The sequence below is a fragment of the Pelecanus crispus genome (genome assembly GCF_030463565.1).
Source record: "Pelecanus crispus isolate bPelCri1 chromosome 25 unlocalized genomic scaffold, bPelCri1.pri SUPER_25_unloc_1, whole genome shotgun sequence".
Lineage (NCBI taxonomy): Eukaryota > Metazoa > Chordata > Aves > Pelecaniformes > Pelecanidae > Pelecanus > Pelecanus crispus.
Genome location: NW_027461232.1, coordinates 1,666 through 17,798, shown reverse-complemented (window position 1 = coordinate 17,798; position 16,133 = coordinate 1,666). Strand labels below are relative to the sequence as shown.

Below are 16,133 nucleotides of genomic sequence, written 5' to 3'. Positions count from 1 at the left end.
CATTGGCCCAGACGCTGGGGGAGCCCCGCCTCTCCCCGCCAGCCCCGCCCCCTTGCGGCCAACTCGGCCACGCCCCCTGCTCGCCGTCTGATTGGGCGGCGCGGTTGAGTGACGGCGCGGAGGGGCGGGGCGAGAGGTTGCTCGGCAACGCGGCGCCGCCGTCTCGGATGCTGGGGCCGAACTGGGACCCGCTGGGAGCAAACTGGGACCCACTGGGTCATACTGGGACCCGCTGGGGGGCGAATTGGGACCTGCTGGGACCCCACCCAGGGCTGAACTGGGACCCGCTGGGAGCAAACTGGGACCGCTGGGTCATACTGGGACCTGCTGGCTCATACTGGGACCCACTGGGGCCAAACTGGGTCATACTGGGACCCACTGGGACCCCTCCGGAGCCAAACTGGCACCTGCTGGGTCATGCTGGGGCCTAACTGGGACCTGCTGGGTCATACTGGGACCCACTGGGACCCCTCCAGAGCCAAACTGGCACCTGCTGGGTCATACCAGGACCCACTGGGACCCCCCTGGGGCCGCACTGGTTTATACTGGGCCCCCTCCCAGAGCCAAACTGGGTCATACTGGGACCCACTGGGGCCAAACTGGGACCTGCTGGGACACCCCCCCCCCCAGGGCCAAATTGGCACTGGGTCATACTGGGACCTGCTGGGATCCCCCCCAGGGCCAAACTAGGACCTGCTGGGAACAAACTGGGACCCACTGGGTCATACTGGGACCCACTGGGGCCAAACTGCAACCTGCTGGGAGCAAACTGGGACCCACTGGGGTCAAAGTGGGACCCACTGGGGGCAAACTGGGACCCACTGGGGCCAAACTGCGACCCTCCTGGGAACAAACTGGGACCCACTGGGTCATACTGGGACCCACTGAGAGCAAACTGAGACCCACTGGGGGCAAACTGGGACCCACTGGGGTCAAAGTGGGACCTGCTGGCAGCAAACTGGGACCCGCTGGGTCATACTGGGACCCACTGGGGCCAAACCTGCGACCTGCTGGGAGCAAACTGGGACCCGCTGGGTCATACTGGGACCCACTGGGGGCAAACTGGGACCCGCTGGGTCATACTGGGACCCACTGGGGGCAAACTGGGACCTGCTGGGTCATACTGGGACCCACTGGGGCCAAACTGGGACCTGCTGGGACCCCCCTGGGGCCAAACTGGGTTATACTGGGCCCCCCCCCCCAAGCCCCAAACTGGTTTATACCAGGCCTCCACCCACCAAAAAAAGTGGGCGGAGCCCCGCTAAGCCCCACCCCCGCGGGCTGTGACCCCACCCTCTTAAGCCCCACCCCTTTCCAGGGTTGATTATGACATCACAAGAAGCCCCGCCTTTATTTTTTGGCGGCTTTCGGGGTGGCCCCGCACCCATGGCCCCCCCCCCCCCCCCGCCCAGGAAAAGGGGGGGGGGGGGGGCCCCCATGGGTGCAGGGTGGGGGGACACCCAATCACGTGACACCCCCCCCCCCCCTTAAATTCTCCCGCTATTCCGCAACCGTTCCAGAAGTTCCGGAACGTTCTCTACGCGCTCCCCCCGCTTTCCGTGCCGGGGGCTCCTCCATTTTCAGCACCCGCAAACGGGGGGGCACCCAAGGGCACCCCGAACTCCGAGGCCGCCACCACCTCCAGGGGCTTCTTCTTGGCTTTCTGGGGGAGGGCAAGGGGGGCACCCGGGGGTTGGGGGGGGGCACCCAGGGGTTGGGGGGCACCCAGGGGTGGGGGGGGACCCAGGGGTTGGGGGGGGGACCCAGGGGTTGGGGGGGGACCCGGGGGGTTGGGGGGACCCAGGGGGTTGGGGGGGGACCCAGGGGTTGGGGGCACCCAGGGGTGGGGGGGGACCCAGGGGGTTGGGGGGGCACCCAGGGGTTGGGGGGCACCCAGGGGTCTGGGGGGGACCCAGGGGTTGGGGGGGGACCCAGGGTTGGGGGGGCACCCAGGGGTGGGGGGGGCACCCAGGGGTCTGGGGGGGGACCCAGAGGGTTGGGGGGCACCCAGGGGTTTGGGGGGGCACCCAGGGGTTGGGGGGGGACCCAGGGTTGGGGGGGGCACCCAGGGTTTGGGGGGACCCAGGGGGGTTGGGGGGGCACCCAGGGGTTTGGGGGCACCCAGGGGTCTGGGGGGGGTACACAGGGGGTCTGGGGAGCACCCAGGGGTCCGGGGGGCACACAGGGGTTTGGGGGGGGCACCCAGGGGTCCGGGGAGCACCCAGGGTTTTGGGGCACAGCAGGGGATTTGGGGGACACCCAGGGGTCGGGGGGGGGCACCCAGGGTTTTGGGGGGGGCACCCAGGGGTCTGGGGGGGCACCCAGGGGTCTGGGGAGCACCCAGGGGTCCGGGGGGGCACCCAGGGTTTTGGGGCACAGCACGGGGTCTGGGGGGGCACCCAGGGGTCCGGGGAGCACCCAGGGGTCTGGGGGGGCACCCAGGGTTTTGGGGCACAGCAGGGGGGTCTGGGGGGCACCCAGGGGTCCGGGGAGCACCCAGGGGTTTGGGGGGGCACCCAGGGGTCCAGGGAGCACCCAGGGTTCCGGGGAGCACCCAGGGTTCCGGGGAGCACCCAGGGGTCCGGGGGGCACACAGGGGTTTGGGGGGGGCACCCAGGGTTCTGGGGAGCACCCAGGGTTCCGGGGAGCACCCAGGGGTCCGGGGGGCACACAGGGGTTTGGGGGGGGCACCCAGGGTTCTGGGGAGCACCCAGGGTTCTGGGGAGCACCCAGGGTTCCGGGGAGCACCCAGGGGTCCGGGGGGCACCCAGGGGTTTGGGGCACAGCAGGGGGTCTGGGGGGGCACCCAGGGTTTCGGGGAGCACCCAGGGTTTTGGGGCACAGCAGGGGGTTTGGGGGGCACCCAGGGTTCCGGGGGGCACCCAGGGGTTTGGGGGAGCACCCAGGGGTCCGGGGGGCACCCAGGGGTCTGGGGGGCACCCAGGGTTTTGGGGCACAGCAGGGGGTCTGGGGGGGCACCCAGGGGTCCAGGGAGCACCCAGGGGTCCGGGGGGCACCCAGGGGTTTGGGGGAGCACCCAGGGGTCCGGGGGGCACCCAGGGGTTTGGGGGGGCACCCAGGGGTCCGGGGGGCACCCAGGGTCTCGGGGCGCGGGGGGCCCGCACCATGATGTTGGGCAGCGTGGCGTAGCGCGGCTCGTTGAGGCGCAGGTCGGCCGTCAGCACCGCGGGCAGGCGCAGCCGCAGGCTCTCCAGGCCCCCGTCCACCTCGCGCTGCACCCGCACCCCCCCCGCCTCCAGCTCCACCCACGAGGCGAAGGTGCCCTGCGGACCCGCCGGCGCTGGGGGCCTCCCAGTATGGACTGGGACACTCCCAGGGTGGACTGGGGCCCTCCCAGTATGGACTGGGGCCCTCCCAGTATGGACTGGGACACTCCCAGTGTGGACTGGGGCCCTCCCAGTGTGGATTGGGGCCCTCCCAGTATGGACTGGGGCCCTCCCAGTATGGACTGGGACACTCCCGGTATGGACTAGGGCCCTCCCGGTGTGGATTGGGACCCTCCCAGTATGGATTGGGCCCTCCCAGTATGGATTGGGGCCTCCCAGTATGGATTGGGACCCTCCCAGTATGGACTAGGGCCTTCCCGGTATGGACTAGGGCCCTCCCGGTATGGATTGGGCCCTCCCAGTATGGATTGGGGCCTCCCGGTATGGATTGGGGCCTCCCAGTATGGATTGGGACCCTCCCAGTATGGACTAGGGCCTTCCCGGTATGGACTAGGGCCCTCCCGGTATGGACTGGGGCCCTCCCAGTGTGGATTGGGGCCCTCCCAGTATGGACTGGGGCCCTCCCAGTATGGACTGGGACACTCCCAGTGTGGACTGGGGCCCTCCCAGTGTGGATTGGGGCCCTCCCAGTATGGACTGGGGCCCTCCCAGTATGGACTGGGACACTCCCGGTATGGACTAGGGCCCTCCCGGTGTGGATTGGGACCCTCCCAGTATGGATTGGGCCCTCCCAGTATGGATTGGGGCCTCCCAGTATGGATTGGGACCCTCCCAGTATGGACTAGGGCCTTCCCGGTATGGACTAGGGCCCTCCCGGTATGGATTGGGCCCTCCCAGTATGGATTGGGGCCTCCCGGTATGGATTGGGGCCTCCCAGTATGGATTGGGACCCTCCCAGTATGGACTAGGGCCTTCCCGGTATGGACTAGGGCCCTCCCGGTATGGATTGGGCCCTCCCAGTATGGATTGGGGCCTCCCGGTATGGATTGGGGCCTCCCAGTATGGATTGGGACCCTCCCAGTATGGACTAGGGCCTTCCCGGTATGGACTAGGGCCCTCCCGGTATGGACTGGGGCCCTCCCAGTGTGGATTGGGGCCCTCCCAGTATGGACTGGGGCCCTCCCAGTATGGACTGGGACACTCCCAGTGTGGACTGGGGCCCTCCCAGTGTGGATTGGGGCCCTCCCAGTATGGACTGGGGCCCTCCCAGTATGGACTGGGACACTCCCGGTATGGACTAGGGCCCTCCCGGTGTGGATTGGGACCCTCCCAGTATGGATTGGGCCCTCCCAGTATGGATTGGGGCCTCCCAGTATGGATTGGGACCCTCCCAGTATGGACTAGGGCCTTCCCGGTATGGACTAGGGCCCTCCCGGTATGGATTGGGCCCTCCCAGTATGGATTGGGGCCTCCCGGTATGGATTGGGGCCTCCCAGTATGGATTGGGACCCTCCCAGTATGGACTAGGGCCTTCCCGGTATGGACTAGGGCCCTCCCGGTATGGATTGGGCCCTCCCAGTATGGATTGGGGCCTCCCGGTATGGATTGGGGCCTCCCAGTATGGATTGGGACCCTCCCAGTATGGACTAGGGCCTTCCCGGTATGGACTAGGGCCCTCCCGGTATGGACTGGGGCCCTCCCAGTGTGGATTGGGGCCCTCCCAGTATGGACTGGGGCCCTCCCAGTATGGACTGGGACACTCCCAGTGTGGACTGGGGCCCTCCCAGTGTGGATTGGGGCCCTCCCAGTATGGACTGGGGCCCTCCCAGTATGGACTGGGACACTCCCGGTATGGACTAGGGCCCTCCCGGTGTGGATTGGGACCCTCCCAGTATGGATTGGGCCCTCCCAGTATGGATTGGGGCCTCCCAGTATGGATTGGGACCCTCCCAGTATGGACTAGGGCCTTCCCGGTATGGACTAGGGCCCTCCCGGTATGGATTGGGCCCTCCCAGTATGGATTGGGGCCTCCCGGTATGGATTGGGGCCTCCCAGTATGGATTGGGACCCTCCCAGTATGGACTAGGGCCTTCCCGGTATGGACTAGGGCCCTCCCGGTATGGATTGGGGCCCTCCCAGTGTGGATTGGGGCCCTCCCAGTATGAACTGGGGGCCTCCCAGTATGGATTGGGGCCTCCCCGTGTGGACTGGAGCCCTCCCAGTATGGACTGGAGGCCTCCCAGTGTGGACTGGGGCCTCCCGGTGTGGATTGGGGCCCTCCCAGTATGAACTGGGGGCCTCCCGGTGTGGATTGGGGCCTCCCGGTGTGGATTGGGGCCCTCCCAGTATGAACTGGGGGCCTCCCAGTATGGATTGGGGCCTCCCGGTGTGGACTGGGGGCCTCCCGGTATGAGCTGGGCCCTCCCGGTATGGACTGGGGCCTCCCAGTATGGATTGGGGCCTCCCCGTGTGGACTGGAGCCCTCCCAGTATGGACTGGGGCCCTCCCAGTATGAACTGGGGGCCTCCCAGTATGGATTGGGGCCTCCCCGTGTGGACTGGAGCCCTCCCAGTATGGACTGGGGCCCTCCCAGTATGAACTGGGGGCCTCCCAGTATGGATTGGGGCCTCCCGGTGTGGACTGGGGCCCTCCCAGTATGAACTGGGGGCCTCCCAGTGTGGACTGGGGCCTCCCAGTGTGGATTGGGGCCCTCCCAGTATGGATTGGGGCCTCCCGGTATGGACTGGGGCCTCCCGGTATGGACTGGGGCCCTCCCGGTATGGACTGGGACCCTCCCAGTATGGATTGGGCCCTCCCAGTATGGATTGGGGCCTCCCGGTATGGACTGGGGCCCTCCCAGTATAGACTGGGCCCTCTAAGTAAACACCAGAGTCCATCCCAATACGAACTAGGACTTTCCCAGTATGAACTGGGCCCTCCCAGTAAGCAATGGAGACCTCCCAGTACGACCTGGGGTCCTCCCAGTATGACCTGAGGCCTTCCCACTAAGAACTGAGACCCTCCCAGTAAGAACTGGGCCTCCCAGTAAGCACCAGGGTCCTTCCAGTATGAACTAGGCCCTCCCAGTATATACAAGACCCTCCCAGTAAACTCTTAGAGACATGGCAGAGGAGGGGATATATCCCATCACCCCCCGGGGCAGAGGCGTGGATATATCCCATCACCCCCCGGAGCAGAGGGGTGTATGTATCCCATCACCCCCCGGGGCAGGGGTGGATATATCCCATCACCCCCCCGGGGCGGGGTCAAGGGGCGGGGCTTACCTGGGGCCAGTCCAACATGGCGGCCAGCAGCTGCCCCGTCTGGTTGCAGTCGTCGTCGATGGCCTGGGGGGGAGGGGGGGGGGAAGCACACGACACCCATAGGGGCTATAGGGGACCCTATAGGGGCATGTGGGGGGCTCGGCCCCCCCTCCCTCCCCCCCAGGGCCCTATAGGGGCTATAGGGGACATGGGACACCCCCCCCCAGGGCCCTATAGGGGACATGGGACACACACACACACACCCCCAGGGCCCTATGGGGGCTATAGGGGACATGGGACACCCCCCCCCAGGGCCCTATAGGGGACATGGGACACACACACACCCCCCCAGGGCCCTATGGGGGCTATAGGGGACATGGGACACCCCCCACCCCCCCCCCAGGGCCCTATGGGGGCTATAGGGGACCATATAGAGGACACGGGACACCCCCCACCCCGCCCAGGGCCCTATGGAGCTATAGGGGACCATATAGGGGACAGGGGACACCCCTACACCCTGCCCAGGGCCCTATGGGGCTATAGGGGACCAAGGGCTATGGGGGAATCTGTAGGGGCTCCATAGCAGCATTATGGGGGATCTACAGGGGCTCCATAAGGTCCATAGGGGCTCTATAGGGCTCCATAGGGCTATATAGGGTCCATAAGGGCTCTATAAGGGCTCCATAGGGGCTCTGTAGGGGGCTCTACAGGGTCCATAGGGGGTCTATAGGGGGCTCTATAGGGTCCATAGGGCTGTATAGGGGCTCCATAGGGGCTCCATAGGGGGCTCTATAGGGTCTACAGGCTCCCTAGGGGCTCTATATAGGGGTCTCTATAGGGGCTCTATAGAGTCTATAAGCTCCCTAGGGGCTCTATAAGGGGCTCTATAGGAGCTCTATAGGGTCCATAGGCTCCACAGGGGCTCTATAGGGGCTCTCTAGGGTCCACAGGCTCCCTAGGGTCTCTATAGGGGCTCTCTAGGGTCCATAGGCTCCCTAGGGGCTCTCTAGAGGCTCTATAGGGTCCATAGGCTCCGCAGGGGCTCTCTAGGGGCTCTATAGGGTCCCTAGGGGCTCTATAGGCTCCCCAGGGGCTCTATAGGCTCCATAGGCTCCGCAGCGGCTCTCTAGGGGCTCTCTAGGGGCTCTATAGGCTCCACAGGCTCCGCAGCGGCTCTATAGGAGCTCTCTAGGGTCCATAGGGGCTCTATAGGGGCTCTATAGGGGCTGTATAGGCTCCATAGGGGCTCTATAGGGGGCTCTATAGGGGCTCCATAGGGTCCGTAGACTCCGCAGTGGCTCTATAGGGGCTGTATAGGGACCCTATAGGGTCTCTATAGGGGCTCCATAGGGTCCGTAGGCTCCGCAGCGGCTCTCTAGGGGCTCTATAGGGGGCTCTATAGGGGCTCTCTAGGAACTGTATAGGCTCCATAAGGGCTCTCTAGGGTCTCTATAGGGGCTCCATAGGGTCCGTAGGCTCCGCAGCGGCTCTCTAGGGGCTCTCTAGGAGCTGTATAGGCTCCATAAGGGCTCTCTAGGGTCTCTATAGGGGCTCCATAGGCTCCGTAGGCTCCGCAGCGGCTCCCTAGAGGCTCTATAGGGTTTCTATAGGCTCTGTAGGCTCTATAGGGGCTGTATAGGCTCCACAGCAGCTCCCTAGGGGCTCTCTAGGGGCTCTCTAGGGGCTGTATAGGCTCCGTAGGCTCTGCAGTGGCTCTATAGTGGCTGTATAGGGTCCCTAGGGGCTCTCTAGGGGTTCTCTAGGCGCTGTATAGGGTCCATAGGCTCCGCAGCGGCTCTATAGGGGCTGTATAGGGTCCCTAGGGGCTCTCTAGGAGCTCTATAGGGTCTCTAGGGTCTCTATAGGGGCTCTCTAGGGGCTCCATAGGCTCTGTAGCGGCTCTATAGGGGCTCTATAGGGTCCCTAGGGGCTCTCTAGGAGCTCTCTAGGGTCTCTATAGGGTCTCTATAGGGGCTGTATAGGCTCCGCAGTGGCTCTCTAGGGGCTCTATAGGGTCCCTAGGGGCTCTATAGGGTCTCTAGGGTCTCTCTAGGGACTCTATAGGCTCCGTAGGCTCCACAGTGGCTCCCTAGAAGCTCTATAGGGTTTCTATAGGCTCTCTAGGGGCTATCTACGGGCTGTATAGGCTCCATAGGGGTTCTCTAGGGGCTCCATAGGCTCTGCAGCGGCTCTCTAGGGGCTCTACAGGCTCCCTAGGGGCTCTCTACGGGCTCTATAGGGGCTGTACAGGCTCCATAGGGTCTCTCTAGGGGCTCTATAGGGTCTCTCTAGGGGCTCTATAGGGGATCCATAGGCTCTGCAGCAGCTCTATAGGGTCTCTCTAGGGTCTCTCTAGGGGCTCTATAGGCTCCATAGGCTCTGCAGTGGCTCTATAAGGTCTCTAGGGTCTCTATAGGCTCTATAGGGGTTCCATAGGCTCCGCAGCGGCTCTATAGGGTCCCTAGGGGCTCTCTAGGGGCTGTATAGGCTCCATAGGGGCTCCATAGGGTCTCTAGGGTCTCTGTAGGGGCCCTATAGGGGCTCCATAGGCTCCGCGGCGGCTCTATAGGGGCTCTCTAGGGTCCCTAGGGGCTCTCTAGGGTCTCTATAGGGGCTGTATAGGCTCCACAGAGGCTCTCTAGGGGCTGTCTAGAGTCTCTCTAGGGGCCCTATAGGGTCTCTATAGGCTCTATAGGCTCCGCAGCGGCTCACCTGCTTGCCCAGCAGCACGAGCTGGGGCTGCAGCCGCCCCACCAGCCCGGCCAGCGCCGCCGCCACCTCCCGCGGGCCCACGGCCGCCCCCTCCCCCACCTCCAGCAGCACCCCCCGGTCGGCCCCGAGCGCCAGCGCCGTGCGCAGCGTCTCCTGGGGGGGGAGGGGGCGGTCAGCTGTGCGGGGCACCCGGGGGGACCCCCAGGGGGGACCACCCCAGAGGGACCCCCAGAGGGGAACCCCAAACCCCCCAGAAGGACACAAACCCAGAGGGACCCCCATAGGGACCCCCCAGAGGGGACCCAAACCCATAGGGACCCCCAGAGGGACCCAAACCCAGAGGGACCCCCAGAGGGACCCCCCCAGAGGGGACCCAAACCCAGAGGGACCCCCAGAGGGACCCAACCCCAGAGGGGAACCCCAGAGGGACCCCCCCAGAGGGGACCCAAACCCATAGGGACCCCCATAGGGACCCAAACCCAGAGGGACCCCCATAGGGACCCCCCCAGAGGGGACCCAAACCCAGAGGGACCCCCATAGGGACCCCCCCAGAAGGGACCCAAACCCATAGGGACCCCCAGAGGGACCCAACCCCAGAGGGACCCCCATAGGGACCCCCCCAGAGGGGACCCAAACCCAGAGGGACCCCCATAGGGACCCCCCCAGAAGGGACCCAAACCCATAGGGACCCCCAGAGGGACCCAACCCCAGAGGGACCCCCATAGGGACCCCCCCAGAGGGGACCCAAACCCAGAGGGACCCCCATAGGGACCCCCCCAGAAGGGACCCAAACCCATAGGGACCCCCAGAGGGACCCCCCCAGAAGGGACCCAAACCCATAGGGACCCCCCCAGAGGGACCCAAACCCAGAGGGGAACCCCAGAGGGACCCCCCAGAGAGACCCAAACCCATAGGGGACCCCCATAGGGACCTCCATAGGGACCCAAACCCAGAGGGACCCCCATAGGGACCCCCCCAGAGGGGACCCAAACCCAGAGGGACCCCCATAGGGACCCCCCCATAGGGGACCCAAATCCATAGGGACCCCCCCAGAGGGACCCAAACCCATAGGGGACCCCCATAGGGACCTCCATAGGAACCCAAACCCATAGGAGAACCCCATAGGGGACCAAACTCATAGGGGAACCCCATAGGGGACCCCCATAGGGACCCCCATAGGGGACCAAACCCATAGGGGAACCTCATAGGGACCCCCCCAGAGGGACCCAAACCCATAGGGACCTCCATAGGGGACCAAACCCATAGGGGACCAAACCCATAGGGGAACCCCATAGGGGACCCCCATAGGGACCCCCATAGGGGACCAAACCCATAGGGGAACCCCATAGGGACCCCCCCAGAGGGACCCAAACCCATAGGGGACCCCCATAGGGGACCAAACCCATAGGGGACCAAACCCATAGGGGACCCCCATAGGGACCCCCCCCAGAGGGACCCCCCCAGAGAGACCCAAACCCATAGGGACCCAAACCTATAGGGGACCCCCAAACCCCCCAGGGGGACCCCCATAGGGGACCTCACCCCATAGGGGACCCCACCCCATAGGGGAACCCCAAACCCAGAGGGACCCCCCCAGAAGGGACCCCACCATAGGGACCCCCCCAGAGGGGACCCCAAACCCCCCATAGGGGACCCCAAACCCCCCATAGGGGACCCCTCAAACCCCCATAGGGGACCCCACCCCATAGGGGACCCCCAAAAACCCCATAGGGGACCCAGGTGCCCAGGACCCCCCCCCAAACCCCCCATAGGGGACCCCAAACCCATAGGGGACCCCACCCCATAGGGGACCCCCAAAAACCCCATAGGGGACCCAGGTGCCCAGGACCCCTCCCCAAACCCCCCATAGGGGACCCCAAACCCATAGGGGACCCCCAAACCCCCCATAGGGGACCCCAAACCCATAGGGGACCCCCAAAACCCCCCATAGGGGACCCAGCCCCCATAGGGGACCCCATCCCCCATAGGGGACCCCCAAACCCCCTATAGGGGACCCCCAAAAACCCCATAGGGGACCCAGGTGCCCAGGACCCCCCCCCAAACCCCCCATAGGGGACCCCAAACCCATAGGGGACCCCCAAACCCCCCATAGGGGACCCAGCCCCCATAGGGGACCCCATCCCCCATAGGGGACCCCCAAACCCCCTATAGGGGACCCCCAAAAACCCCATAGGGGACCCAGGTGCCCAGGACCCCTCCCCAAACCCCCCATAGGGGACCCCAAACCCATAGGGGACCCCCAAACCCCCATAGGGGACCCCATCCCCCATAGGGGACCCCCAAACCCCCTATAGGGGACCCCCAAAAACCCCATAGGGGACCCAGGTGCCCAGGACCCCTCCCCAAACCCCCCATAGGGGACCCCAAACCCATAGGGGACCCCCAAACCCCCCATAGGGGACCCAGCCCCCATAGGGGACCCCCAAACCCCCCATAGGGGACCCAGCCCCCATAGGGGACCCCATCCCCCATAGGGGACCCCCAAACCCCCTATAGGGGACCCCCAAAAACCCCATAGGGGACGCCCAAAAACCCCATAGGGGACCCAGGTGCCCAGGGAAGGAACTGGGGGGCGGGGGGGGCACCCAGGAATTTGGGGGGCACCCAGGGGCTGGGGGGGCACCCAAGGGGTTTGGGGGGCACCCAGGGTTTTGGGGGGGCACCCACGGGTTTGGGGGGGCACCCAGGATTTTTGGGGGGCACCCAAATTGGGGACCCAGGTGTCCAGGAAAGGGATCATAGGCAGGGAATAGAGGAGTTTGCAGAGGACCCAGGAATTTGGGGGGCACCCAAGGGCTCGGGGGGCACCCAGGGGTTTGGGGGGCACCCAGAGGTTTTGGGGGGGCACCCACGGGTTTGGGGGGGCACCCACGGGTTTGGGGGGGCACCCAGGATTTTTGGGGGGCACCCAAATTGGGGACCCAGGTGTCCAGGAAAGGGATCATAGGCAGGGAATAGAGGAGTTTGCAGAGGAAGCAGGAATTTGGGGGGCACCCAGGGGCTGGGGGGGCACCCAGGGGGTTTGGGGGGCACCCAGGGGTTTTGGGGGGGCACCCACGGGTTTGGGGGGCACCCAGGATTTTTGGGGGGCACCCAAATTGGGGACCCAAGTGTCCAGGAAAGGGATCATAGGCAGGGAATAGAGGGAGTTTGCAGAGGACCCAGGAATTTGGGGGGCACCCAGGGGCTGGAGGGGCACCCAGGGGGTTTGAGGGGCACCCAGGGGTTTTGGGGGGGCACCCAGGGGGTTTGGGGGGGCACCCAGGGGTTTGGGGGGGCACCCACGGGTTTGGGGGGGCACCCAGGATTTTTGGGGGGCACCCAAATTGGGGACACAAGTGTCCAGGAAAGGGATCATAGGCAGGGAATAGAGGAGTTGCAGAGGACCCAGGAATTTGGGGGGCACCCAGGGGCTGGGGGGGCACCCAGGGGGTTTGGGGGGCACCCAGGGGTTTTGGGGGGGCACCCACGGGTTTGGGGGGGCACCCAGGATTTTTGGGGGGCACCCAAATTGGGGACACAAGTGTCCAGGAAAGGGATCATAGGCAGGGAATAGAGGAGTTTGCAGAGGACGCAGGAATTTGGGGGGCACCCAAGGGCTCGGGGGGCACCCAGGGGTTTGGGGGGCACCCAGAGGTTTTGGGGGGGCACCCACGGGTTTGGGGGGGCACCCACGGGTTTGGGGGGGCACCCAGGATTTTTGGGGGGCACCCAAATTGGGGACACAGGTGTCCAGGAAAGGGATCATAGGCAGGGAATAGAGGAGTTTGCAGAGGACCCAGGAATTTGGGGGGCACCCAGGGGTTTGGGGGGCACCCAGGGGTTTGGGGGGCACCCAGGGGTTTTGGGGGGCCACCCAGGGGGTTTGGGGGGCACCCAGGGGTTTGGGGGGGCACCCAGGGGTTTTGGGGGGGCACCCAGGGGTTTGGGGGGGGCACCCAGGATTTTTGGGGGGCACCCAAATTGGGGACCCAGGTGTCCAGGAAAGGGATCATAGGCAGGGAATAGAGGAGTTTGCAGAGGACCCAGGAATTTGGGGGGCACCCAGGGGTTTGGGGGGCACCCACGGGTTTGGGGGGGCACCCAGGGGTTTGGGGGGCACCCAGGATTTTTGGGGGGCACCCAAATTGGGGACCCAGGTGTCCAGGAAAGGGATCATAGGCAGGGAATAGAGGAGTTTGCAGAGGACCCAGGAGTTTGGGGGGCACCCAGGGGCTGGGGGGGCACCCAGGGGGTTTGGGGGGGCACCCGGAGGTTTCGGGGGGGCACCCAGGATTTTGGGGGGACCTGGCTGGCGCGTGTCCCCACGCTGGCGGCGATGACCTCGGCGGCGGCGCCCCTCTCCCGCAGCCGCACGGCCTCCTCCAGCGCGATCTCGCAGAAGGGGTTCAGCGAGTGCTTCACCCCCTGCGTCTGCACCCCCCCGCCGCCCGCCGCCACCCGCACCTGGGGGGCACCGGGGGTTGGGGGGCGCCCGGGGGTTGGGGGGGCACCAGGGGGTTGGGGGGCGCCCGGGGGTTGGGGGGACCCAGGGGGTTGGGGGGGCACCCAGGGAGCTGGGGGGACCCAGGGGGTTGGGGGCACCCAGAGGTTTGGGGGGGCACCCAGGGGTTCGGGGGGGACCCAGGGGTTTTGGGGGGACCCAGGGGTTGGGGGGCACCCAGGGGTTGGGGCACCCAGGGGGTTTGGGGGGCACCAGAGGTTTGGGGGGGCACCCAGGGGTTCGGGGGGGACCCAGGGGTTGGGGGGCAGCCAGGGGTTGGGGGCACCCAGGGGGTTTGGGGGGCACCCAGGGGTTTGGGGGCACCCAGGGGGTTGGGGGGGCACCCAGGGAGCTGGGGGGGACCCAGGAATTTGGGGGCACCCAGGGGTTTGGGGGGGACCCAGGGAGCTGGGGGGGACCCAGGGGGTTGGGGGCACCCAGAGGTTTGGGGGGGCACCCAGGGGTTGGGGGGCACCCAGGGGTTTGGGGGGACCCAGGGGGTTGGGGGCACCCAGAGGTTTGGGGGGGCACCCAGGGGTTTCGGGGGGGACCCAGGGGTTTTGGGGGGACCCAGGGGTTGGGGGGCACCCAGGGGTTGGGGGCACCCAGGGGTTGGGGGGGACCCAGGGGGTTGGGGGGGCACCCAGGGAGCTGCGGGGGACCCAGGAATTTGGGGGCACCCAGGGGTTTGGGGGGGACCCAGGGGGTTGGGGGGGCACCCAGGGGGTTTGGGGGGCACCCAGGGGTTTGGGGGGGACCCAGGGGGTTGGGGGGGCACCCAGGGGGTCTGGGGGGGACCCAGGGGGTTGGGGGGCACCCAGGGAGCTGGGGGGGACCCAGGAATTTGGGGGCACCCAGGGGTTGGGGGGGGGCACCCAGTGAGCTGGGGGGCACCCAGGGGTTTGGGGGGCACCCAGGGGTTTGGGGGGGACCCAGGGGATGGGGGGGGACCCAGGGGTTGGGGGGCACCCAGGGGTTGGGGGGACTCAAGCACCCGGGGGGCACCCAGGTGTCCGGGAGGGACCCCCCCCCCCAAACCACGCCAGGAATTGGGGGGGTCCCAGGGATTTGGGGGGGGACCCAGGAATTTGGGGGGGGATCCCGGCGCCCGCGGGGGGGGGGGGGCAGCACCCAGGGATCCCAGCCGGGCGGGAGGGCCCCCCCCCCAAATCCCCAAGGAATTGGGGGGTCGCAGGGGTTGGGGGGGGCCCCAGGGGGGTGCGGGGGGCTCCGGGGGTTGGGGGGCACCCAGGGGTTTGGGGGGACCCCCCCGCCTCCCGGCGCACCTTGACGGCGTAGTCGATGACCCGCTTCACCCCCACCAGCACCCCGCAGCGCCGCCATGGCTCCGGACCGGCCACGCCCCCTCGGGGCGAGCCACGCCCCCTCCAGCCCCGGTCACGCCCCCCTTCGGGCCCGGCCACGCCCCCTCCGGGCCTGCCCACGCCCCCTCCGCCTCACACAACGCCCCCGCGGCCCTCAAGCCACGCCCCCGCAGCCCCAAGCCACGCCCCAGCAGCCCCCAGCCACGCCTCCGCAGCCCCAAGCCACGCCTCCGCAGCCCCAAGCCACGCCTCCGCAGTACAAGCCACGCCCCCGCCGTCCCAAGCCACGCCTCCGCCTTCCCAGGCTACGCCCCCGTCGCCGGAAACCACGCCCCTTCCGCCGGAGGCGACGCGCCGGCAGACGCCACGCCCCCTCCGCCAGAGGCCACGCCCCTCCCCCGCCAGGAGCCACGCCCCCTCCGTCAGGAGCCACGCCCCCCCGACAGACGCCTGGGTCCCCCCCCAACCCCTGGTTCCCCCAAACCCCTGGGTGCCCCCCCGACCCCTGGGTCCCCCCAAACCCCCTGGGTGCCCCCCAAACCCCTGGGTGCCCCCAAACCCCTGGGTGCCCCCAAACCCCTGGGTGCCCCCCCAACCCCTGGGTCCCCACCCGACCCCTGGGTCCCCCCAAACCCCTGGGTGCCCCCCCCAACCCCTGGGTCCCCCCAAACCCCTGGGTGCCCCCAAACCCCCTGGGTGCCCCCCAAACCCCTGGGTGCCCCCCCAACCCCTGGGTGCCCCCCAAACCCCTGGTTCCCCCAAAACCCCTGGGTGCCCCCAAACCCCTGGGTGCCCCCAAACCCCTGGGTCCCCCCCCAACCCCTGGGTCCCCCCAAACCCCCTGGGTGCCCCCCAAACCCCTGGGTGCCCCCAAACCCCTGGGTCCCCCCAAACCCCCGGGTCCCCCCCCAACCCCTGGGTCCCCCCAAACCCCTGGGTGCCCCCAAACCCCCTGGGTGCCCCCCCAAACCCCTGGGTCCCCCCAAACCCTGGGTGCCCCCAAACCCCTGGGTCCCCCCCAAACCCCCTGGGTGCCCCCCAAACCCCCTGGGTCCCCCCCAATCCCCCGGGTCCCCCCAAGCCCCCTGGGTGCCCCCCCAAATTCCTGGGTGCCCCCCCAGATGCTGGGGTCCCCCTAAGA

General features: G+C 67.3%; 1 protein-coding gene across 1 annotated transcript; it reads right to left on the bottom strand.

The window, feature by feature from the left end:
* Positions 1–1,487: 1,487 nt before the first annotated feature.
* ETFB (electron transfer flavoprotein subunit beta) lies at positions 1,488–15,033 on the bottom strand (the record flags this gene model as incomplete). The annotated part of the gene is given in 8 exon segments (XM_075727266.1): positions 1,488–1,550; positions 1,552–1,608; positions 1,610–1,663; positions 3,126–3,284; positions 6,473–6,535; positions 9,164–9,316; positions 13,472–13,630; positions 14,954–15,033. Coding segments are annotated over 8 exon segments (788 nt in total), but the record flags the coding sequence as incomplete, so codon positions are not given.
* Positions 15,034–16,133: the final 1,100 nt, after the last annotated feature.